This window comes from Ovis aries, chromosome 23, assembly GCF_016772045.2.
Source record: "Ovis aries strain OAR_USU_Benz2616 breed Rambouillet chromosome 23, ARS-UI_Ramb_v3.0, whole genome shotgun sequence".
In the NCBI taxonomy this organism is placed as follows: Eukaryota; Metazoa; Chordata; class Mammalia; order Artiodactyla; family Bovidae; genus Ovis; species Ovis aries.
Window position 1 is genome coordinate 23,572,099 of NC_056076.1, and position 27,071 is coordinate 23,599,169.

General features: G+C 37.7%; 1 protein-coding gene across 7 annotated transcripts in view; it reads left to right on the top strand.

The window, feature by feature from the left end:
- Positions 1-27,071, top strand: part of NOL4 (nucleolar protein 4) — a 461,414-nt gene that overhangs the window by 372,951 nt on the left and 61,392 nt on the right. For all 7 annotated transcript variants that reach the window (XM_042239581.2, XM_027960833.3, XM_042239576.2 and 4 more), the window contains one exon: positions 9,700-9,880. In XM_042239581.2, coding sequence (XP_042095515.1) covers positions 9,700-9,880 — 181 coding nt within the window. The remainder of the gene's footprint in view (positions 1-9,699; positions 9,881-27,071) is intronic.

Below are 27,071 nucleotides of genomic sequence, written 5' to 3' on the forward strand. Positions count from 1 at the left end.
AAACTCTATTAGCCTTTGCCCTGCTTCATTCCATATTCCAAGGCCAAATTTGCCTGTTACTCCAAGCGTTTCTTGACTTCCTACTTTGGCATTCCAGTCCCCTATAATGAAAAGGACATCTTTTTGGGGTGTTAGTTCTAAAAGGTCTTGTAGGTCTTCACAGAACCGTTCAGCTTGAGCTTCTTCAGTGTTACTGTTTGGGCCATAGACTTGGGTTACTGTAATACTGAATGGTTTGCCTTGGAAACGAACAGAGATCATTCTGTCATTTTGAGATTGCATCCAAGTACTGCATTTTGGACTCTTTTGTTGACCATGATGGCTACCCCATTTCTTCTAAGGGATTCCTGCCCACAGTAGTAGATATAATAGTCATCTGAGTTAAATTCACCCATTCCAGACCATTTTAGTTCGCTGATTCCTAGAATGTTGATGTTCACTCTTGCCGTTAGAGAATTCCTAAAAATTACTGACTCCTTGAATAATTAATTTTTCATACTAGATGGAAATAAAATTAGAAAATTTATATTTGAAGAAATATGTCAACAATTATATTTCTTTTCTGCCTGTATACCCTCCACCCACAGTCAACATAATACATCAGATCTCTGCGTGTGACTTCAGATTCCAGGATGTCTGGCTCTAGGTGAGTGATCACACCATCATGATTATCTTTTATTGAGCCATCTTTGCATGAAATTTTCCCTTGGTATCTCTAATTTTCTTGAAGATATCTCTAGTCTTTCCCATTCTGTTGTTTTCCTCTATTTCTTTGCATTGATCACTGAGGAAGGCTTTCTTATCTCTCCTTGCTATTCTTTGGAACTCTGCATTCAGATGCTTATATCTTTCCTTTTCTCCTTTGCTTTTCACTTCTCTTCTTTTCACAGCTATTTGTAAGGCCTCCCCAGACAGCTATTTTGCTTCTTTGCATTTCTTTTCCATGGGAATGGTCTTGATCCCCATCTCCTGTACAGTGTCACGAACCTCCATCCATAGTTCTTCAGGCACTCTATCTATCAGATCTAGTCCCTTAAACCTATTTCTCACTTCCACTGTATAATCATAAGGGATTTGATTTAGGTCATACCTGAATGGTCTAGTGGTTTTCCCCGCTTTCTTCAATTTGAGTCTGAATTTGGCAATTAGGAGTTCATGATCTGAGCCACAGTCAGCTCCTGGTCTTGTTTTTGCTGACTGTATAGAGCTTCTCCATCTTTGGCTGCAAAGAATATAATCAATCTGATTTCAGTGTTGACCATCTGGCAATGTCCATGTGTAGAGTCTTCTCTTGTGTTGTTGGAGAGGGGTGTTTGCTATGGCCAGTGTGTTCTCTTGGCAAAACTCTATTAGCCTTTGCCCTGCTTCATTCTGTATTCCAAGGACAAATCTGCCTGTTACCCAGGTGTTTCTTGACTTCCTGCTTTTGCATTCCAGTCCCCTATAATGAAAAGGACATCTCTTTTGGGTGTTAGTTCTAAGAGGTCTTGTAGATCTTCATAGAACCGTTCAACTTCAGCTTCTTCAGTGTTACTGTTTGGGGCATAGACTTGGATTACCATGATATTGAATGGTTTGCCTTGGAAATGAACAGAGATGATTCTGTCATTTTTGAGATTGCATCCAAGTACTGCATTTTGGACTCTCTTGTCGACCATGATGGCTACTCCATTTCTTCTAAGGGATTCCTGTCCACAGTAGTAGATATAATGGTCATCTGAGTTAAATTCACCCATTCCAGACCATTTTAATTGCTGATTCCTAGAATGTCGGTGTTCACTCTTGCCATCTCTTGTTTGATCACTTCCAATTTGCCTTGATTCATGGACCTGACATTCCAGGTTCCTATGCAATATTGCTCTTTACAGCATCGGACCTTGCTTCTCTCACATTCTTGAGAGTCCCTTGGACTGCAAGGAGATCCAACCAGTCCATTCTAAAGGAGATCAGTCCTGGGTGTTCTTTGGAAGGAACGATGCTAAAACTGAAACTCCAGTACTTTGGCCACCTCATGTGAAGAGTTGACTCATTAGAAAAGACTCTGATGCTGGGCGGGATTGGGGGCAGGAGAAGAAGGGGACAACAGAGGATGAGATGGTTGGATAGCATCACCGACTCGATGGACATGGGTTTGAGTGAACTCCGGGAGTTGGTGATGGACAGGGAGACCTGGTATGCTGCAATTCATGGGTCACAAAGTGTCGGACACAACAGTGACTCTACTGAAATGAACTGAACTGAACTAGTTTGACTATTTCATGATGAATATACTTGAAATATCAAAATGGATAGGTAATTCTTACACCCAGTTTAAATTATAATAACCTGTAAGCTTTTATTCCAGTATGTTTGGAAATTAAGATCTCAATTATATGGCTCATTCAAGATATACAATTCAGATGGAATTATGTTTACTATCTGATTGAACATAATGTTCTTCAGTAGTAGCTGTAAAGGAATCTATTATGTAGATGATATTCAGAAGGGATTTTTCTTTGTTCTGCTCATTCGACCATGCTAGCACACCTGTTTCTAATTTTGAAACCACCTATGATTACCTCCCAACATCAGTGTTGAAATAACATCATTAGTCAAGTTTTTTCTACTTACCCAAAAAGAAATATGAAAAACTTCTGCCATGACCAAGTTTTTTTTTTAAGCTTTCATTGTATTTTTCAAATCTCATTTTCCCATTGAGTCTATTTTTTTTAATACACAACTTTATTTTTTTTATTTTTAGTTTTTTAGTTTTTTATTTTTTAAATTTTAAAATCTTTAATTCTTACATGCGTTCCCAAACATGAACCCCCCTCCCACCTCCCTCCCCATAACATCTCTCTGGGTCATCCCCATGCACCAGCCCCAAGCATGCTGTATCCTGCATCAGACATAGACTGGCGATTCAATTCTTACATGATAGTATACATGTTAGAATGCCATTCATTTGGGAGTCTAATTTTCTTAATCCAGTAGTAATACCTCCCACAACTATACTTAGAAGATTTAGGGTAACTGACATCTGGGATAAATATATTGTATCTGAGAGATCATTTTTCAAGTACTTTGGTTTGAGATTGTTGGTTTATGTTTTTATAGCTGTTTGTGAAAGTGTATTCAACCATAGTTTTAACATAAATTGAAGCCTAACCTTGTACTTTGGGAAAACCTATATTCACAGAAATGAAAAGAAAATCAGTTTGTTTCTCTTAATTTATCTTTTAAAATGACATGTGCTATTTTTTTATTTGATCTAAAATGTTACAATCAAAAACAGCATTAAAACTCATGAGTTCATTTTAGCATTAAGCAATAATATATATTTCCAGGCTCCTCTATCCATGGGATTTCCCAGGCAATAATCTACTATTAGATGTGGACAAAGTAAAATAAAAACATAGTCATCTTATCAGACTAAAATTAAATACCAGAATCTAGTTAAATCCTTTTAAAACCATGCTTTTATGTATCAAATTTGATCACATTGTCGATAAAATAATGCACTTCTCCAAGCTGCCTGACAACATACTCTAGTTAGCCATTATGCAGATATTAACCTTAATCTTCTGATATCACCATGCCAATATGATTCTTATGTAGTAGCTAATGGTTAACTGCTCTAAAAAAATCTTATTGACCTCCATTGTGCTTCTCAAAGTCTAATTACTAAAAATATTTATTCTGAATGGAATAGGAAATGGCAGCCCACTGCACTATTCTTGCCTGGAGGATTCCATGGACAGATAAGCCTGGCATGCTATAGTCCATAGGGTTGCAAAGAGTCGGACACATGACTGAGCATGCACGCTCGCACACACACACACACATTTGTTCTGAATTTTTATCAAACCTGTAGTGTTTTTTGTGATAAATGTTTACTTCATTTGAAATATTTTTATAGCTAAGGATTCTAGCATAGCTATAGGGTTTAGAATCTTGTTTTGGAGAAATTTCTAATTTTCTGAATTGTTTTGGTATTTTTTTAGACCTCATCTTCAGTGGGATGTTTGGTTCAAGGTCTTTGATCTGGAGGAGTCTGAGAACTAAAGAACTAATTTACATACTCAGTTAAAGTCTTTATTCTCTTCTAGGATATCTTTTACTTTCTATTTGCTTTCCATGCATTTTTCATAAAGATAATTATATACAGTAGCAGAGATACAAGAATTCCAGATAAATAAGCCCAACTTCTTTTGTTTGAAGGTGTCAAGGGGATATGCTTGTGTGCTAAGTTGCTTCAGTCCTGTCTGACTCTTTGTGACCCTATGGGCTGTAGCCCGCCAGGCTCCTCTGTCCATGGGATTCTCCAGGCAAGAATACTGGAGTGGGTCGCCATGGCCTTGTCCAGGGGATCTACCCGACCCAAGGATCAAACCCTCATCTTTTATGTTTCCCTCACTTGCAGGTAGATTCTTTTCTTTAGCACTAGCACCACCTGGGAAGCCCTGTCTAGGGGATAGACTAGAAATTCAGAGAGAAAATACTTTATCAATCTGGAATTTAGATAAGTAAGGAAAATACCATCCTTTTTCTTCCTTTTGATGAAAGGCATACCTAAGTCTGCTTTACCTACATAAAACTTTTTGATTTCACACAAAGTTTTTTATAAAGTACTAAAAAGCAAATTCTATTTTGTCATTCATCATTAGATATACATGTAAAAATTTTGGAAAAAAGATTAAAAATTTGATGACAGACCATCATCAGAGACTATAACACAGACAATAGTTACAGGTAAGAAACTTTCTATATATCGGTGCACATATGGGGCAATTTAGGTAACTCAGACTATTACACTGGTAAGATTTATTTTTTCAGCTTAAACTATGACCAGAGTATAGAATGCATGAGGAGAAGTGACAGAAGATGTGGCTGGAAAGATTGTTCTCAGACTCTGAAGGGCTTTAGATGCCAGGAGCTTTGCGTTTTATTCTATAGGGAATAAGAAATCTCAGGAGATTTTAAAGAGAAATCAACATGATAAGTGATTTTTGAAAGATACATTTGAGGAGATGTGGACAAGAAGTGAAGGGGCAAACACTGGTCAGAAGGTTATCATAGCAGCCCAAAGGAGGGATTATGGGGCTCTGTATTATGTATTAGCAATGAGTGCCTCTCACTTGTGTGCCAATGAGGGTCATTTCCAAGATGGAGTTGAGAGGGCTTGGGTATTATTTGACTGAGAGAAACCTGTGTAAGAGAAGAAAAAAATCTTGGCACGGTGTAGTAAATAGAACAAGAAACATTGGTAATAGAATAGGTGTTATTTTCTTTTTTAATTAAAAATTTTTGCAAGGGGTCTCTGGAGGAAGGAGAAAATAAATTAATTTCAAAGTATTAAATGGATATAACTGAATACTAAGAAATTCAGGCATGAACCTAAGAGGGAAGGCAGAAACTAGAAGTGAGAATTTAAGAGTAACAGTTACATTACATAGGTAATATCAGAAACCACATCTGCCATAGAATCACGAGATAGAGTATTGTAACTCTCTTACCAAAAGGGAATATTGTATTAAAGAAGATTTAGGAAAAAAAATGATTTAAGGAAGTTGTTATTTAAATCGAAAAAGCCCAATTGCAAATAAAAGGATTTTGTAAAAAATGTTTTGAATTGTTCTAAGTGTAGATTGTTAAAAATAACTAAAGATGAATACTGAAGCAAAACCAAGATACCATGACTGAAATAAAATCTTTCTTATTCATAAACTTGATTACAATTTAATGTAATACCAGTTTGGTACTGCTTGGTTAAAACTGAAAGAATTTTCTGAGATGAAAAATATTATGCTATACATATGAAAACTAGTGACCAAAACAGTTATATCTGCAATCAGATTTTATGACCTCGAAGGAATATTACCTTTAAATTTTCATTTCAATCATATTAACAACAGAACTCAAAATTAAGTATTAGAAACCTATAGAAAAAAGACATCTATTTTTTTAATTTGCTATTTTTGGTCTGTAACTAAATAGCGTAGTGTTACATATAAGATTGCAGTTCAAAAGTGTTAATTCTCAACCCTTGTTTGTAATTATAAAATTTTATGACCATCAGGAAGAATTTGAGAGTAGATAGGTTTGCAGTGTAGTAGGTTACTTCTTGCCAGCCATGTATCTTTGTATATCAGGTGAAGGACTGTATTTTTTCTGAATTTTTCTTTAAGTCAATAGTTCTCAAGCATTTATTGTTCATAAAATTATGTCTGTGTGTGTGTGTGTGTGTGTGTGTGTGTGTGTGTAAATATTACCACAGTTTGTTAACATAACCTGTCTGGGAACACTTTGTTCAAACTCTTGGTGAAAGCTCTCCTGCTATGACTTTGGTTTCTTAGGTTGGAAACAAAATCTATCTTCTCCGTTATTTCAGATCTTATCATTATAATATTTAGATTTTGTCAAAATATGTCTTCCATTGTTACCTTTCCTAGTGGGTTTGGCAGCATCTTTGCAAAGAGCCGTTTTCTCAATATTCTGTGTTGGCATCTTGATCATTTGTGTGGCCAGGTGGAAACTGTGTGGATGCTCTTAACTATATAAAAGAAGTTACTGCCTGAGTGTTATTATATACATGAGTGTGTGTGTGTGTGTGTGTGTGTGTGTTTTGATGGCATCATAAATCACTTCTTATCATCGTGAGTAGTAAGCACATTTACATTCAGTGCAGACTGTTTTTCCTTACCAAGAAAGCAGTTTAAATTAGAGCTCTGGTTCTCTCAGATCTTTTTATGAATTTCACTGTGAATTCTTATCCACATGTGCTTAGTTCTGAAACACTTGCTATGAAGTGGAAGAAGAGACACTTTTAGAAGGTAGAGAGGTTTTCCAGCAGTTTATACATGAAATAAATTGCACTCCCGCGCATCATCCATAATTGAAGAGCAAAGAAAATTTAGAGCAGTAACTTAAGTAAAAATGCTACTATCATACAGACTACAAAGACCTTGTAAAGACAGGAGAAATCAAGCAACAATCTTAAAGGAAGTTCAAGTAAATTGATGCCTAAACGATATACATATTCTGCAGAGATAAACTTGTTTGAGGTCTATGCAATTTTTTTTTTTACCTTAAAAAAGCTCATCACTTGTACCTAGATCATCTCAATGATGAACTAAAAGTATAAATTCATGTTGATGCAAAATGCCTTTCATCTCCAATTGCTATAACAATGTAAGGTAAAGGAAAACAGAAGAAAAATATTACTGAATCAAGCAGAAAACTTTTTGCCATTTGCTGATAATATTTATAGGCAGAGAAAAGTTAATGAAAATATGCAGCATATTTAACAGATAGTGAAGAGTATAAGATCTAAGAAAAATTTAAGTTCTTGGGAGATATAAACGCAATGTTTTTGAAACCTATTGTCAAAAGTTGAGTAGAATCAGGCAAATTTAATTTTAAAAAAACATGTCTGTATAAGATACATGTGTAAAGGATTCCTTTGGCATTTGAAGTGACTTAGGAATTCAGTCTATATTGTCCACATACCAGATCAGGTTCAGCAAACTCAAGTTTGCCCTGTCCAGTTTCTATAGGTAGAATACAAAGGATATGGGCCAATCTTCCCAAGCAGTGTGTGAATGAGAGGGTCACGAGCAAGCAATGCCTACTCTTCTAAATAATTTCCAGTCTTGCCCTCCATCTATAAGTAATTATCTGTCCTAGGCTAAGCCCAATTTTTCAAATTTGAATTGCAAACTTATATATATAAAGCAAATATCTATTGATAAGACCAGACCCTATTTAGAGAAGTCACCATAACTGTTTCATCTGTTGTATATTTTTAATCAAAAGAAATCTGAATCAAGACAATTCTGCATTGTCTCGTACAATGCTGGCAGTGCTGGTGGTCATTTCATCATGCTGGTGCATCACTTTTATGGAATTTTTAAGAAAATTTGAACTATGTCCTATAAAATCTGGGACAGGATTTTTCAGGTTTCTGATGAATAAAATGTGTTTTATTACCTAGATATTTAGTCTTGTAGGATATTAATTTATTCCTTTTTTAAAAATAATCTTCATAGCAACCTAGGGGGCAAGCTGTCAGCTTTGAAAACTTCAGGAGCTAATGATTATTAAAAGTTGCTTATAAAGATAAAATGTGACTCCAGGGGATATTTATTTTTTATGTCATTAGAATCTATGCTTCTTTGAAACCAATAATAGTAATCACTCATGTGAAAAACATGAATTAACTTTATATTAAACTTTTGCCCAAAATACACTGCTGAACAGATTCTATTGGGATTTTGATACTTTATATTTCTCAACATATAGTGGACTACCAAAACATTAATAGTGAAAATCTATGTTTGAATACAAATGACTCCCTACAAGGCCTATTTTGATTATTCATGGAATTAATTATCTGCCTGCTCAGTGCAGTTTCTGTGGCTTGAAATAACAGTTAATATTGAAAAGACTGAGGCACACTTAAAAAGTAGCACGTTTAATAATTCAAACTAATTTCATCACACAAAGAATTAGAGACAAAATATTGTGGGAGACAATGCCTTCTTCCTTCTCCCTTTCTAGTCATCTTTAAGAAACTCTTCTCCAATAGGTGTATTTATTGTCATTTTCCAAACCCAGAAAAATAAATTGGGACTGTATCACAGGAGCCACTAATTTTTTTAAACTAGAAACTCCAGTTTTATTATGTTGCCCAAGCTGTTTTCAACCAGGAAACTAGGAAGTTACCCTAATGGTGGAATTGTTTGAGGCTAGCCTCTTCTCAGTTAAAGTGAAAGTCGCTCAGTCATGTCTGACTCTTTGCGACCCCATGGACTGTACAGTCCGTGGAATTCTCCAGGCAAGAATACTGGAGTGGGTAGCCGTTCCCTTCTCCAGGGGAATCTTCCCAACCCAAGGATCAAACCCAGGTTCTCTTACATTCCAGACCTATTTGCCAGCTGAGCCACCAGGGAAGCCCAGCCTCTTCTCTAGAACCTCAAAGTTGCTTTGAAGTATAGAATATTTTGCCTTCTTTCAAAGTTGCAATGGCTACATATCTCTACAGAAAAAATACTGCACAGCCCAGTGGTTTTCACTGTCCCAATGATTTCCAGTATTGTCAGCCATATGCACATTTTTATGCAAGGGATTCCCCAGAACCATTCCCCGAATTCTGCATGACTGAATCACCTAATGAACAACTCCCGACCTCTCCTTCTCCCAGGCCCTTGCAACCACCATCCTACTTTGTTTCTGTGTGCTTGGCTAATTTATCTAAAATAAGGGGAGTTATGCAATGTTTATCTTTTGGTGATAGGCTTATTTCACTTAGCATTATATCCTCAAGATTCATTCATGTGGTAGGCTATGACAGGGTTTTCTTCTTTTCTTGAGACTGAATAACATTGCATTGTATTTATACACCATAATTTTTAGCTATTCATCTGTCAGCGGACATTTAGGCTACTTCCTTCTCTTTGCTATTGTGAACAACTCTCTTCATGTAAGTTTAATTCAGTTGGAAATTGTAAGTTGCTCCATCTCCAATCTGTCTCACATTGTTACTTTGCTTTCCTTTTTTTAGTTTTCAGCAAAGTTGTTGAAAATGTACATATGTACTGATTTAATGTGGACTGTATTTTTCTTGTTCAGTGCAGACACGTAGATAACAATAAGATAGTCCTGTTCGAGAGGAAATAGTGTGGTGATTTGATACATAATGAAATGCTATTGTCATTGCAGGATGAGTCTGCTCCAACAGACAAACAGTGTAAACCGGAGGCAGCCCAGGGCACTTACTCAACCTCAGCTGTTTCAGGCTCCCAGGAGGTGTTGTACATCAACGGAAATGGGACCTACAGTTACCATAGTTACCGAGGGCTCGGAGGGGGCCTGCTAAATCTGAATGATGCATCTAGTAGTGGTGAGTCTTTATTACATATTATGTTTTTCTGTCAATTTGTGGGCATTAAATTCCCTAAACTTGAGAGGGAAAAATGGAACGAAATGTTATAAGCAATAGTCAGTGCCAGTCTGCTGAAAACAAGACCATTTAACACATAATGTCTACCTGCCTACAAGGACATCTCCCTATTCCATTGCTGATTTTCTATATATATATGTAGCAGCACTATTAAGCAACTGAACAATTGGTGTTTTAAACTCAAAAATCTCAACTAGAGAAATAGCAGTTTTTTTTTTAACCAAATAGTCACACATTCTTTCTGTGAAGCTGTAATGAACTATTCGTCAAAAATAATGACACATTTTCTCAATGTTCAAAGAGGTTTTTAATTTGGAAAATTTGAGGTACGGGGAACTTTATTGATTTATTGAAACACTCACAGTTGTTTTAAGTAAGAAGATACAAACTGAAACAACACATAGAAACAAACCATGGATCTCTAGCCAAAAGCTTGTCAATGACAATGGTGGGTTCCACCAGCAGTGGTAAAATTTTAGGAATTTCTTGAGCTTATATACCAGAATAAACTCCATATGTGTAATATAAAGTCATACATCTATTAGGAACAATATACATGGGTGAATTTCCTATTACTGGGTTGTAGGAAAAGTTTTCTTAAACTATACTTAAAATCCAGGGAAAAATATGTTCTATCATATGTACACACACAACAAAATACATAAAGTAAAAATTAAATGATAAACTGTAAAATTACTAGCTACCAATACTACAAAGAGTTAATAGGCCAATACATGAAGGTCTTCTAAAAAGAAAGGAATACTCAAAACTACATATTTAATAAATAAGGCTATAAATATGAACATGCAATTCTCATAGAAAGCAATGCAAATGACCTTAAATCCAGGTATAGCTACTCAAACTCACTCACTTCTAGTAAGAGAAATACAGCTTCTATCTGTCAGATTAACAAAAGTCCAAATACCAAATATTTCTTTGACTAGGCTGTGGGAAATGAGTATATTTGCCTGTAGAAATGCAAGAAACTTGGAGTAAACTTGACAATATTTAACAAAATTGAATACTCATTTGCCATTTGACCCAGCAATTTCTTTAGGAATCTCTTGTTAGCAGTTTACTCGAAGACACACTGGCAAAAACACAAGACATATGCACTTGGCTATTTATTTGTTGCAGTGTTATTTCTAAGTGCACAAAAAAAGCTTACCAATAAAAGTGCCCATCAAGAGATGGCTAGTCAATTCAATTATACTGCATCCACATAAGAAAGTAACCTGAAGTTATAAAAAGTAAAGAAAAATAGCTTTATATACTCTCAATAATGAAAAATATTTATAGTATGCTGCTGCTGCTGCTGCTAAGTCGCTTCAGTACTGTCCGACTCTGTGCGACCCCATAGAAGGCAGGCTACCAGGCTCCCCCGTCCCCTGGGATTCTCCAGGCAAGAACACTGGAGTGGGTTGCCATTTCCTTCTCCAATGCATGAAAGTGAAAAGTGAAAGTGAAGTTGCTCAGTCGTGTCTGACTCTTAGCGACCCCATGGACTGCAGCCTACCAGGCTCCTCCGTCCATGAGAGTTTCCAGGCGAGAGTACTGGAGTGGGGTGCCATTGCCTTCTCCATATAGTATGCTAACATTCATTAAAGAATATATAGAGAGAGACTGGAATGGAAAACAAACAGAAGAAAGAAAGGGCTATAAGCCAGAATTATTCTCTGGTTACAGTTGGTTGTGGGTTTTTCTTTTACTTTTTTTTGCTAACTTTGAATATTGTATTTTGTAATGGGGTATAGCCAATTAACAATGTTGTGGTAGTTTCAGATGAACAATGAGGGGACTCAGCCGTATATATATGTATATATACATGGAAGAGAATGGAGACATGTATTTGTATGAATGAGTACACTTGGTTTTTATACTTTGTTTTTTAAATTTAACTGAAACAGTTTACATAATTATGGAACAGTCTGATCTGAAGAATCCCTAGTATTGAAAGAAAAATTATGCAAATGACCTTTATCTGTTTAATCAGTGGCTGACATAACCCCATAGAGAGGAACTTTTCCGAGTGATCTCAACAGTCATAATTTGATGCCACAGTGTGAAAGCTTATGATAAAACCTTAAACTATTTTCAGTAATCATATAATTATGTTGGAACTGTTGCTGTGTATTATAGTTAAGAACAAGTTTGTAATTATGTTGGTGTCAGTGAAAGATGGAATTTACAGCAGCGGGCAAAGTAGATACAGATGTGAAATCAATAAATTGAAGCAAAAACTCCATAATTTTGTAGTTGAATCGGTAGTATAACTGAGAGTTCAGTGTAGTTTGGTTTTAAAAGAAAAACATACTTCCTATCTTTTCTGCTGAAAATGTGTGGAAACAAACACCATTTTGAAATTTTGAACTTAGGCTTGGTGAGTTTTTAATATATTTGGGAGGTAATTGTATTGTTATAATACTATCAAATGGGTATATACTCTAGAAAATTACCTATCTTTACAATACTAGAAATATGCTCCCAGTGTCTCCTGGAATGATTCTGCTGGAAGGCTGGGGCTCTTTGGTCTGCCTTAGAATTAAAAGTCCTCCAAGGACAGAGTCACTGAACATTAGTCCGTATCAACTGACCTCCAGCTCAAAAGAGTGGTACCTGAAGTGGAAGAGAAAAAAAAGCAGCTTATTTTAAGGGGGAAGGTGGTTTCAAGTGTATATTCATCTTTTCAAAATCCAACTAGTGAGTTTTCTTAGCTGTTTTCAATGTTTATTTTTATTTGAACAACAAATCAGCAGGAAAGGGGAAGTCTAAGACCAGAAATGGAAAACATAAACAAAAGGTAAGGCTTCTTTTAGCCTAGAAAGCTAGAAACAGTAACACTTCTTTTTAAATATTTTACATAGCAAGTAAAAATTGATAGGTAGCTCAGAACTTAACTACCAAATCAAAAAATTGGCAGGGGGGAGTAGTCACTAAAAGTAATAATGACATGATTTTTTTGTCTTCTAGATTTAAAAAGATTATTCATTTATAAAATTAATTTATTGAACATTAATTAATAATACTAACTGCCACTTCTGAATCATTATGGTGTTTCCATGTAGTCTCTGTTTAATCCTTATACAATCCTATGAGATATATTCTGCAATTTGGGGGAAATTTTTTATAAAACTGAACTTGCCCCCACTTGAAAAAATCATGCCTATGTACCACTTCCTTTTTTTCTAATGTGATTGAAACCTATTTTGTGAGGCTCAGAGAAGATGAGTGACTTGCCCCAAATCCTTCCTTAGGGAAGGGAAGGGGCCAGAATTTGACAATCATTCTGACATCAGAGGCCACATTGTAAACCACTGAGCTGGCAATCTGTAATGGAATATAATGGAAGCAAGGAAGGAAGGAAGAGACAGCCCCCGGTAAATACTAATCTACTTTCTCTGGAAACTCTCCCAGCCTGGAAATTTCATACAAATGAATGAATCAGTCATACAATATGTGGTCTTCTGTGTCTGGCTTCTTTCACTTAGTTGCTGTTTTCAAGGTACATCTATGTTAGAGCATGTATCAATGCTTCATTGTTTACTGCCAAATGATGTTCCATTCTGTGGATATGTCATATTTTGTTTAGCAATATCAATTGTTTAGTTCAGTTGACGGGCACTTGGTGTTTTCCACTTTGGGGTTACTGTGAATAATGCTGTTATACACATTTACATAAAACATTGTATATATATGTTATCAGTTATTTGGGGGAATACCTGAGAGTGGAATTTCTGGTACATACACGTGGTCCATGTTTAACATTTTAAAGAAGATACAGACTGAAAATGGGCTCTTTCAATTTTTAGAATGTCTTTCAACAAGTCACAGTATTTACAAACTTTGTACTTGTTTCATTAATTCTATTGCTAAGTATTCCCCTTTGTGATGCTATTATAGAAGGCATGTTTTCCTTAAAACATTACTTTATATATTTTCTATTATTTTGGAATAGTCCGTGAAGTAGTGATATTAATTCTTTAAGTATTTGATAGAATTTGATGATATCTGTGCCTGGGCTTTTCTGGAAGGATTTTGTTTTCTAAATCAATCTCGATTCACTTGTTAGAGGGCTACTTATATTGTCTCTTTCTTCTTTAAACTTCAGTTAGGTGGTTTGTGTATTTCCAGGAGTTGATCCATTCACCAGAATTACCTATTTTATTGATACAAGTGTTCATAGCCTCCTTTTACAAACTTTTCATTTTTGTAAGGTCAGTAGTGATGCTGCTAATGTCATTTCTGATTCAGGTTGTCTAAGTGTTCTCTTTCTTCTTGGTGATTTTTGGTAAAGGTTTTGTCAGTTTTCTTGATCATTTCAAAGAGCAAGCATTTTTCATTGATTTTCTTTACGGCTTTTCTATTCTCTATTTCACTGATTTCTACTCCGCTATGTATTGTTTCCTTCACTTTGCTTACATTAAATTTAGTTTGCTCTTTGTTTCCAATGTCTTAACCTGAAAAGTTAAGACATTTATTTGAAGTCTTTTTTAAAAAAAATTTTTTGTATATAGGTATTTGAAAGTGAAAGTCGCTCAGTCGTGTCTGACTCTTTGCGATCCCATGAACTGTAGTCTGCCCAGTTCCTCTGTCCGTGGAATTCTCCAGGCAAGAGTACTGGGATGGGTTATAGCTATAAATTGCCTTCTAGGCACTGCCTTACCTGTATTACAAAAGTTTTGGTATGTTGTGTTTTTGCTTTCATGCACCTCAAGTTCAGTTCAGTTCAGTTGCTCAGTCGTGTCCGACTCTTTGCGACCCCATGAATCGCAGCACACCAGGCTTCCCTGTCCATCACCAACTTCCGGAATTCACTCAGACTCACGTCCATCGAGTCCGTGATGCCATCCAGCCATCTCATCCTGGGTCGTCCCCTTCACCTCCTGCCCCCAATCCCTCCCAGCATCAGAGTCTTTTCCAATGAGTCAATTCTTCACATGAGGTGTCCAAAGTACTGGAGCTTCAGCTTTAGCATCATTCCTTCCAAAGAAATCCCAGGGTTGATCTCCTTCAGAATGGACTGGTTGGATCTCCTTGCAGTCCAAGGGACCCTCAAGAGTCTTCTCCAACAAAGTATCTTGTAATTTCCTTTATCATTTTTTCGATTCATTGATTATTTACACATACGTTGTTTAATTGCCACATAATTGTGAATTTCCCAAATTTTTGTCAATGACTGAAAATTTTCAGTCCTTTTAAGTTTATTGAAGCTTGCTTAATGATCCAGATTATGGTCTATCCTAGAGAATGTTCCATATGTTCCTGAGAAGTATGTATATTCTAACGCTGGTAGTAGGATATTTTGTAAATATGTAGTAGGCCTAGTTGGGTTACAGTGTTGAAGTCTTCCATATTCTTGTTGACCATCTGCCTAGTTTTTATATCCATTATTGAAAAAATTGGTATTGAGATCTCCAACTCCTGTCATTGAATTATTTACTTCTGCCTTCAATTCTACCAGTTCTGTCTCATTCACTTATCACTTAGTCATTATGTACGTATATTGCTTATACTGCTTTCCAGGTGGCTCAGTGGTAAATTCTGCCTGCCAGTGCAGGAGACACGGGTTGGATCCCTGGGTGGGGAAGAAGGAGAAGGAAATGGCAACCCACTCCACTATTCTTGCCTGGGAAATCCCATGGTCAGAGGAGCCTGCCAGGCTACAGTCCATAGGGTCTCAGAGAGTCGGACACAACTCACACACACACACACACACACACACTGTTTATATTATTATATCTTCCTGACAGACTGATTCTTTCTCATTGTAAAATATTCCTCTTTTTATCTAAAAACTTTATAAAAGTCTATTTTGCCTAATATTAATTACTGATGTAATATCAGGAAAAGAGAATGATAACTTAGATTATTGTGGTGATACTAAAAATGAAGAGAAGTGGCCAAAACTTTGGGCATGGAAATGACATATAGAAGAATATAGAAAAAATGTTTACCTCTACTCAAACACAACCAAAATAATTTATCTTTACTCCCTAGGTGGCAAAATAATTGTGGGAGCCCAATGCCAAATGAAAATGTGGGGCCTCATATTTAAGAATGAAGAATTTCAAGACGGTAACAGCAGAGCATTAAACAAAGCATGAGACACTTTTGAGCACAATCCTGTGGGACTATATATTTCCTGTCCCATTTTATTCCTTTGATTTATTCAGCAAGTTGGAGGAAGCATCATGTTTCATAAAAAAGGCAGGGAGCTACTGGTAAAGAGAAAGATACTATATACAGTGAGGGAAAAGATTCAAGACACAAGTGAAAATATTTTTGGAGAGTTTTTTTGAGAAGAGAGAACTTTGAAGGAACTGACAATCAAGAGTAAAACTTGAGAGGGAAATTAAAGGGAAAAATGCTGCTATGGATTATTAATTAGCAGGACTCCAAAAGTTTTCTTGCTTTTCTACTCATTCTCCACAGAGAAATCAGGGTAATCTTTAAGGAAAGGAAAACCTGATCACATCACTTCAATATCTAAAACCCTTCTATAGGCTCTCGTTCTTAGAAAAATGATATTAGCTAGCTCTTCATGCCTCAGGATCTTCTCTCCTGAAGTTTTCTTTGATCATTTTTTACTCCCACATTTCTCGTTTATTGCTCATTTTAAAAATCCTGAACTCTGCAGGTCTAGATCAGGTACAATCATAACTCTAATAGCATCCTGAATTCATCCCTCGAAGCATGTACCACAGAGCACGTAAACATATACATACATGTGTAATCACAATATGCTGTTATTAAATCCCGTTGTATTGTTCAGTGATGGTCAAAAGCCACATAGGAAATCTGGTATAGGTTCCAGGTATGCAGCCATACAAGCAAGCAGTTCTTCTCAGTTCAGTTGCTCAGTTGTGTTCGACTCTTTGAAGCCCCAGGGACAGTTTTCATAGAAAGCAGTTTTATTAGAAAATGATTTCCATAAATTTGCCACTTGAATATAGATACTATGGTGCTATGATGAGGTTATCAGTTCAGTTCAGTGCTCAGTCATGTCTGACTCTTGGCAACCCCATGGACTCAGCACGCCAGGCCTCAACTCCCATGCCATCAACTCCCGGAACTTGTTCAAACTGACGTCCATTGAGTCAGTGATGCCATCCAACCATTTCATCCTCTGTCGTCCTCTTCTCCTGCTGCCTTCAATCATTCCCAGCATCAGGGTCTTTTCAAATGAGTCAGTTCTTTGCATCAGGTGGCTAAAGAATTGAGTTTCAGCATCAGTCCTTACAACGAATATTCAGGACTGATTTCCTTTAGAATGGTCTGGTTTGATCTCCTTGCAGTCCAAGGGACTCTCAAGAGTCTTCTCCAACACCACAGTTCAAAAGCAGCAATCCTTCTGCACTCAGCTTTCTTTATGGTCCGACTCTCACATCCATACATGCCTACTGGAAACACCATAGCTTTGACTAGATGGACCTTTGTTGGCGAAGTAATGCCTCTGCTTTTTAATATGCTGTCTAGGTGGGTCATAACTTTTCTTCCAAGGAGCAAGCATCTTTTCATTTCAGGGATGCAGTCACCATCTGCAGTGATTTTGGAGCCCAAGAAAATAAAGTCTGTCACTATTTCCATTGCTTCCCCTTTTATTTGCCATGAGGTGATGGAACCAGGTGCCATGATCTTCATTTCTTTTGCATGCTCAGTTTTAAACCAGTTTTTTCACTCTCTTCTTTCACTTTCATGAAGAGGCTCTTTAGTTCCTGTCTTCTTTCTGCCATAAGGGTGGTGTCATCTGCATATCTGTGGTTTCTGATATTTCTCCTGGCAAACTTGATTCCAATTTGTGCTTCAAATAGCCTGGCATCTTTCAAGATGTACCCTGCATATAAGTTAAATAGTCAGGGTGACAATATACAGCCTTTCCCAATTTGCAACCAGCCTGTTGTTCCATGTCCAGTTCTAACTGTTGCTTCTTGACCTGCATACAGATTTCTCAGGAGGCAGGTAAGGTGGTCTAGTATTCCCATCTCTTCAAGAATTTTCCAATTTGTTGTGATCTCCTGCAGTCCATGGAGTTGTGAAGAGTCAGACACGGCTGAGCAACTTCACTTTCATGCATTGGAGAAGGAAATGGCAACCCACTCCAGTATTCTTGCCTGGAGAATCCCAGGGATGGGGGAGCCTGATGGGCTGCCATCTATGGGGTCGCACAGAGTTGGACACGACTAAAGCAACTTAGCAGCAGCAGCAGCACACAGACAAAGGCTTTGGCTTAGTCAATAAAGCAGAAGTATATATTTTTCTGAAAGTCCCTTGCTTTTTCTATGTTTGAAATTTTATCTCTGGTTCCTTTGCCTTTTCTAAATCCAGCTTGAATGACTAACTTGTCTTTAAGTCTCCCCACAAAAAAGCTTCACCACCATAGAATGATAAAATCTAAATATACTTGAGAAATAATTTGATAACCACCTCCTTATTATTTAGGAGCCATGCTGTGTGGGGCCACCCAAGACGGGCGGGTCATGGTGGAGAGGCTTGACAGAATGTGGTCCACTGGAGAAGGGAATGGCAAACCACTTCAGTATTCTTGCCTTGAGAACCCCATGAACAGTATGAAAAGGCAAAATGATAGGATACTGAAAGAGGAATTCCCCAGGTTGGTAGGTGCCCAGTATGCTACTGGAGATCAGTAGAGAAATAACGCCAGAAAGAATGAAGGGATGGAGCCAAAGCAAAAACAATACCCAGTTGTGGGTGTGACTGGCGATAGAAGCAGGGTCCAATGCTATAAAGAGCAATACTGCATAGGAACCTGGAATGTCAGGTCCATGAATCAAGGCAAATTGGAAGTGGTCAAACAAGAGATGGCAAGAGTGAACGACAACATTCTAGGAATCAGCGAACTAAAATGGACTGGAATGGGTGAATTTAACTCAGATGACCATTGTATCTACTACTATGGGCAGGAATCCCTTAGAAGAAATGGAGTAGCCATCATGGTCAACAAAAGAGTCCAAAAATGCAGTACTTGGATGCAATCTCAAAAATGACAGAATGATCTCTGTTCGTTTCCAAGACAAACCATTCAATATCATAGTAATCCAAATCTATGCCCCAACCAGTAACACTGAAGAAGCTGAAGTTGAATGGTTCTATGAAGACCTACAAGACCTTTTAGAACTAACACACAAAAAAGATGTCCTTTTCATTATAGGGGACTGGAATGCAAAAGTAGGAAGTCAAGAAACACCTGGAGTAACAGGCAAATTTGGCCTTGGAAGGCAGAATGAAGCAGGGCAAAGACTAATAGAGTTTGCCAAGGGAACGCAATGGCCATAGCAAACACCATCTTCCAACAACACAAGAGAAGACTCTACATGGACATCACCACATGGTTGACACCGAAATCAGATTGATTATATTCTTTGCAGCCAAAGATGGAGAAGCTCTATACAGTCAGCAAAAACAAGACCGGGAGCTGACTGTGGCTCAGATAATGAACTCCTTATTGCCAAATTCAGACTGAAATTGAAGAAAGTGGGGAAAACCACTAGACCATTCAGGTATGACCCAAATCAAATCCCTTATGATTATACAGTGGAAGCGAGAAATAGATTTAAGGGACTAGATCTAATAGAGTGCCTGATGAACTATGGACAGAGGTTTGTGACATTGTGCAGGAGACAGGAATCAAGACCATCCCCATGGAAAAGAAATGCAAAAAAAGCAAAATAGCTGTCTGGGGAGGCCTTACAAATAGCTGTGAAAAGAAGAGAAGGGAAAAGCAAAGGAGAAAAGGACAGATATAAGCATCTGAATGCAGAGTTCCAAAGAATAGCAAGGAGAGATAAGAAAGCCTTCCTCAGTGATCAATGCAAAGAAATAGAGGAAAACAACAGAATAGGAAAGACTAGAGATCTCTTCAAGAAAATTAGAGATATCAAGGAAAAATTTCTTGCAAAGATGGACACAGTAAAGGACAGAAATGGTATGGACCTAACAGAAGCAGAAGATATTAAGAAGAGGTGGCAAGAATACACAGAAGAACTGTACAAAAAAGATCTTCATGATCAAGATAATCACGATGGTGTGATCACTCACCTAGAGCAAGACATCCTGGAATGTGAAGTCAAGTGGGCCTTAGAAAGCATCACTACAAACACAGCTAGTGGAGGTGATGGAATTCCAGTTGAGCTATTTCAAATCCTGAAAGATGATGCTGTGAAAGTGCTGCACTTAATATGCCAGCAAGTTTGGAAAACTCAGCAGTGGCCACAGGACTGGGAAAGGTCAGTTTTCATTCCAATCCCAAAGAAAGGCAATGCCAAAGAATGCTAAAACTACTGCACTTTGGCACTCATCTCACACACTAGTAAAGTAATGCTCAAAATTCTTCAAGCCGGGCTTCAGCAATATGTGAACCGTGAATTTCCAGATGTTCAAGCTGGTTTTAGAAAGCCAGAGGAACCAGAGATCAAATTGCCAACATCCGCTGGACCATGGAAAAAGCAAGAGAGTTCCAGAAAAATATATGTTTCTGCTTTATTGACTATGCCAAAGGCTTTGACTGTGTGGATCACAATAAACGGTGGAAAATTCTGAACAAGATGGGAATACCAGACCACCTGACCTGCCTCTTGAGAAACCTGTATGCAGGTCAGGAAGCAACAGTTAGAACTGGACATATAGCAACAGCTGCTGCTGCTGCTGCTAAGTCGCTTCAGTCGTGTTCGACTCTGTGCAACCCCATAGATGGCAGCCCACCAGGCTCCCCCGTCCCTGGGATTCTTCAGGCAAGAACACTAGAGTGGGTTGCCATTTCCTTCCCCAATGCATGAAAGTGAAAAGAGACAGTGAAGTCGTTTAGTTGTGTCTGACTCTTAGTGACCCCATGGACTGCAGCCTACCAGGCTCCTCCATCCATGGGATTTTCCAGGCAAGATTACTGGAGTGGAGTGCCATTGCCTTCTCTGATAGAGCAACAGACTGGTTCCAAATAGGAAAAGGAGTACGTCAAGGCTGTATATTGTCACCCTCCTTATTTAACTTCTATGCAGAGTACATCATGAGAAATGCTGGGCTGGAAGAAGCACAAGCTGGAATCAAGATTTCCAGGAGAAATATCAATATCCTCAGATATGCAGATGACACCACCCTTATGGCAGAAAGTGAAGAGGAGCTAAAAGCCTCTTGATGAAAGTGAAAGAGGAGAGTGAAATAGTTGGCTTAAAGCTCAACATTCAGAAAACGAAGATCATGGCATCTGGTCCCATCACTTCATGGGAAATAGATGGGGAAACAGTGGAAACAGTGTCACACTTTATTTTTCTGGGCTCCAAAATCACTGCTAATGGTGATTGCAGCCATGAAAAGACACTTACTCCTTGGAAGAAAAGTTATGACCAACCTAGATAGCATATTCAAAAGCAGAGACATCACTTTGCCAACAAAGGTCCATCTAGTAAACAGTATGGTTTTTCCAGTGGTCATGTATGGATGTGAAAGTTGGACTGTGAAGACAGCTGAGTGCTGGAGAATTGATGCTTTTGAACTGTGGTGTTGGTAAAGACTCCTGAGGGTCCCTTGGACTGCAAGGAGATCCAAACAGTCCATTCTAAAGGAGATCAGTACAGGTTGTTCTTTGGAAAGAATGATGCTAAAGCTGAAACTCCAGTACTTTGGCCACCTCATGCGAAGAGTTGAATCATTGGAAAAGACTCTGATGCTGGGAGGGATTGGGGCCAGGAGGAAAAGGGGACGACAGAGGATGAGATGGCTGGTTGGTATAACTGGCTCAATAGATGTGAGTTTGAGTGAACTCCGGGAGTTGGTGATGGACAGGGATGCCTGGCATGCTGCAATTCGTGGAGTTGCAAAGAGCTGGACACAACTGAGCAACTGAACTGAAGAAAGAAAAACAGGTCAGGAAAGATAGCTGACTTGCTCAAGGTCATACATGTTGACTTTTTGGATATTTAGTTAATGCATCTTTTGACTTTTTGTATAATGAGATAAAATTCTCTTTGAAAAGTAAAGTTAGTTGTTCAGTTGTGTCGATTCTTTGCAGCCTCAAGGACTGTAGTTTGCCAGTCTCCTCTGTCCATGGAATTCTCTAGTCAAGAATACTAGAGTGGGTTGCCATGCTCACTCCAGTGGATCTTCCGAACTCAGAGATCGAACCCAGGTGTCCGCATTGCAGGCAGATTCCTTACTGTATGAAGCCCCAAAGGTCTCTTTAGAATATAGCAAAGAATAACTTTGAACAATTCAGATTGTGTGTTACTGAGAAGGAACACAAGTAGCAGAATATTCAGAATGGCCTGCAGCAAAAACGAGATGGCTTCCTTTGAGCCTTGGCCTTGGGCTGAGCACAATTGAGTGAGGGGAGCAAAGACTAGTCTAGACTTTAGACTTAAACAGCTTTAGACTTAAACCAAAAAGAGTTTCTCTAGCTCACATTTGACAAAGGTCTCTAGCTATAGTGATGATAGCAAAGCAAATGGTTGATTTCATTTTGTGAACGAGCTTTAAATAACATTTCTTCTCAAAAAACACATTCTGCCTGTAACCCTGGTATTCCCTGCTGCTGTTTTTATTTTCTTTAGTTTTTGCTTGTTTTAACCACAGGAGGGCACCAAGATTGATCAGACCTGCAAATGCCTTTATGTGGGGCTTTCTTCATAAATTCTGGGAACCCCATGCATTCTGACTTTTAAAACGGTATTATCTTTAGCTTGTTTTTTCATATGTAAGACATCAGAATAGTCATTCCCTGTAACAGATTTGGAACTGTGGAGAAAGAAACTACATACATATACATAAATCTGGAGATCTAAAAAGGCATAGCAGCAAATTAGCATTATATGAGATGCCAACATCATATCTGATGGCTGACAACTCCAGTTAATCTAAGTTTGAGAATACTTAATTTTAGAATTTGTAGAGATCCTCCAAAATGTCTGGAAGGAAGCAACAACTTTCAAGAGACTAACTTGAAGTAGCTATACATCTGACTTAACTTATAAAGGAATTCAAACCATTAATGGAGAAACCATTAACGGAGAAACTGGGAGGTAACTTGAGTTGGTAGCATAAATAGGACGACAGAGTTTAAAAGAGATACAATATTTGCAAAACCTGTGTTTGTTTGAAGTATAAATACTCTAGTGTTGAATTAGTCTCTTCTGTACAATGAAGTGAATCAGCTGTATGTGTACATATATCCCCTCCATCTCGGACCTCCCACCCGTCTAGGTCATCACAGAGCTGCAAGCTGAGCTCCGTGTGCTATACAGCAAGTTCCCAATAGGTGCCTGTTTTAGCCATGGTGGAGTATGTACATCAATCCCGTCTTCCAATTCAAAAGTAATAGGAACATAAACCCTACAAGTTATATATTATGTTCAAGAAGAATGTAAAGGCAAAGGAATGAATAGGATACTTTTAACAACATTTAGATTTAATTTAAAAAAAAAATTTTTTTTACTTTACTTTACAATACTGTATTGGTTTTGCCAGATTTAATTTAACAAGTATTTTTGGATTCTCATGTTCAATTCACTGTATTAAGTGCTTTCTTTGCTTGGACTGCTATAACAAAAATTTCATAGACTGGGTAGCTTAAACAACAAACATTTATTTCTCACAGTTCTGCAGGCTGTGAAGTCCAGGCTTAAGGTGCTGGCACGTTTATTGTCTGGTGAGAGCCTGCTTTCTGGTCCACAGAGGACCATCTTTTCACTGTTCTTCTTTCACATAGTGGAGGGATGAGGGAGCCCTCTGAGATCTTTTCCTTATAAGGGCGCTAATTCCATTCATGAGGCCTCTACCCTCATGACCTAATCAGCTCCCAAATGCCCCACCATCTACTGCCATCTCTTGTGATTTCAGCAAATGAATTTGGCAGGGAGGGGAATGTAAACATGCCATCTATGGCAGGCACATTAAGAGAAAAAAGAGTTGAATAAGGCAGAATCTCTGACGTTAAGATCAAAAAATAAAACATTCCTTTTCCTCGTGTCTGAACGTCAAAATTCTTTAATTCATTTTTTTATAGAAACCCATTTTTATTATGGTGAAATTCACATAAGATTAACTATTTTTTAAATTAATTTTTATTGGAGTATAATTGCTTTACAACATTGTGTTAGTTTCTACTGTACAGCAAAGTGAACCAGCCGCACATACACATATATTCCCTCCCTTTTGGGTTTCATTCCAATACAGGTCACTTCGGTGCTTTTAAGTAGGCTTCCCTGGGCTATACAGTATGTTCTCATTAGTTATCTGTTTTATACTTGGTATCAATCATGTATACTTGTCAATCCCAATCTCTCAATTCATCCGACCCCCCCATCTCCTTTACCCCTTGCTATCCATATATTTATTTCTACCCCTGTGTCTCTCTTTCTGCTTTGCAGATAAGATCATCTATACCATTTTTTCTAGATTCCACATATATTCATTAGTATACAAGATTTTTTTTTTCTCTTTCTGACTAACTTCTCCCTGTATGACACTCTAGGTTCATCCATGTTTCTGCAAATAACCCAAATTTAAATCATACTTCCTCTGTGAAGCTTGACTCTCCCTCACCACTTTTCCACCCTTTGGGAGGTTGGTCACTCCCCTACATGTGCCTTTATTCTAGCAATTATCTCACTGAATTGTGACATACTCCTGGAAATCAAGAATTGTCTACTATTATTACATCCTTTGAATAAGGCCAGAAATATAGTAAGTGTTCAATTATATTGGGTTAATTAATGAATAAATTTAAAAAACAGAATATTTAGCTCCAAAGTAAAAAAAAAAAAGTGCAGAGAATTATTGATGTGTATTGGATGTAGGCTGACGGATTTATCTTAGAAAAAGCAAAGTGGCTTAAATTGAGAATTCTGGGGTGAAAGAGGAAGATTTCAAATATTCTATAAACCTCTGCTTAAGTTTGAATAGCAATAGGAAAATCTTGCCCATGTTGGAGACTTCATAGCATGGAAAGGGTGCACTTCAAATCCTTTGTTAGCCAACTTCCATTTGTTTAGAGCTGGCAAGGGTCTGCACCCAACAATCCGGATTTTCAACTTGGACTGTTATCAAAATGACAGCAGTTACAATTTTTATAAAGAACTTATTCAAATCATCCCACTGAAATGAGAAGCAAGCAAGCAGCCAATCCTCCCGTTATTATCACATCCAATTACATAGGACCTTGGAATGCTTTCTTTCTATCAGGAAGTTCACATGGTGCTGTCTAAAGAGGGCAATTGTTCGCAGCAGTCATCCACTGGATCTATTGAGTCTAAATTATATGCATAATGCATAAGTTAACTACTGATGTTTCCTCTCCACAAACTCCATTGGGCAGACTTTTCAATTTGTTTTTCAACTCTCATATAAATTGGGCTAATACACAGACCACAATCTAACAAGACCAAATTGTAGTAATAATGACCATAATAGCTAACATTTGTATGGCAGTTTCTAGTTTGCTCAAATCTTTGTATCTGTGACGTTCTTTGCTCCTCATTAATATTGAGGATTGTCAGCTGTAAAGATGCTTTGAACCAGAGCCTATACTTATGAGTCTAAGGGAGCTTGGATGGAAGATTCATCACCACACTAGATGTGGTTCGCAATGGTGTGACCTGTTTGGTATGTGAACTTTGCTGACCCTCACCATCGACCTTCTGAAACATCACCGCTCATCTGAAATAGCCAAAGGAGTGCTTCTGTTCATTTACTGTCTTCATTCCTCACCAACCATTTACTCTTTAATCACTATAATTGATTTATGCCCCACATTTTGCTAAAACTGGTCAGGTTAAGTCTATCAGGGATTCCACTTATTGCCACACTAAAAATGGTTTTTGCCCTTGGTCTTACCAGATGTCTTGGGTAACATTCTAATCTGTAGATTACTAGAGCCTTGAAATATCCACTCTCTTGGCTTCCACATCACTTTGTGTGCTTAGTCGCTCAGTCGTGTCCAACTCAGGCTCCTCTGTCGATGGGGATTCTCCAGGCAAGAAAACTGGAGTGGGTTGCCATGCCCTTCTCCAGGGACTCTTCCCAACCCAGGGATCGAAACGAGGTCTCCCGAATTGAAGGCAGATTCTTTACCTTCTGAACCCCATGGCACCTAATCACCAGATAATTCTCCTATTCCCTTAAGCCTTTTGCCTCAATCCATACCCTTCCCTGCTGGAATTCTCCTAGCATCCTGCCCTAGTCCCTTTAATCCTGCACACTGCTCAAAGGAGAGCGCACTAGATCTCATGGTTTCAACTACAGAATGTGCCCAAACTTGTATAATCTCCCCCATGCTTTGCCTTGAGCTTTATATTTTATATGCAATTGTCTGCCATGTTGCATGATCCCAAGAAACCTCGTTTTTAATTAAGAGTGAAATATTCACCCACACAGATATTATTGCCTGTTTCTGTGGTTATCTTACACAGAAATGCCCTTTCTGACACCTGATCTGTATCAGCTATTACCTTATCTTGATTATTTTCTGGTTATCTCACCCATTAACTTTTCTTCCTAATGAATAGTAAATGGATAAATGAATGACCCTGTCAGAAAAATAATTTCAGTAAAATATTGTGTCTTTTTAGAGTACTTAATTAAATCTAATTGAGCATGGAGAAAATCAGTTGAAATTGGGGATATCTTCTAATAGTTTGTTCTCTTTTTCTCCTAATACTCGAAAGAGCACAATATCAAAGGAAAGTATTTCATATCAAACATTGGAGACACACATTTGAAAAATTCATGTAGATTCTGTTTTAAAATATATTCAGTTTAAGTTATCTGATTCAGAAAGGAAATGTTTACCATAGTTATCTAGGGAATTGTGAAGGCCTAGTTTTTACTTTGGCCTTACCTTCTTAATTATTTGTTCTGGCTCACTAAAACATGGAAACAAGTAGTGCAAACACATGGATAGAAAACCACCCTGCCCCAGGATACCAGCTGGGTGTTTCTGGCATGAAAAATACATAGTTTTTGTAGATAAACTGTGTGGATAATGATTTTATAGAGTAGCGCCTAAAGTAATTCACAGAAGTTAAACAATTGCCCCTGGGTAATTCATAGGTCCTTTATACAAGGGGAAGATCCACATGATAACATAGTGTGTGAAGACAGACAACTGTGTGATCTAATTGAAGTC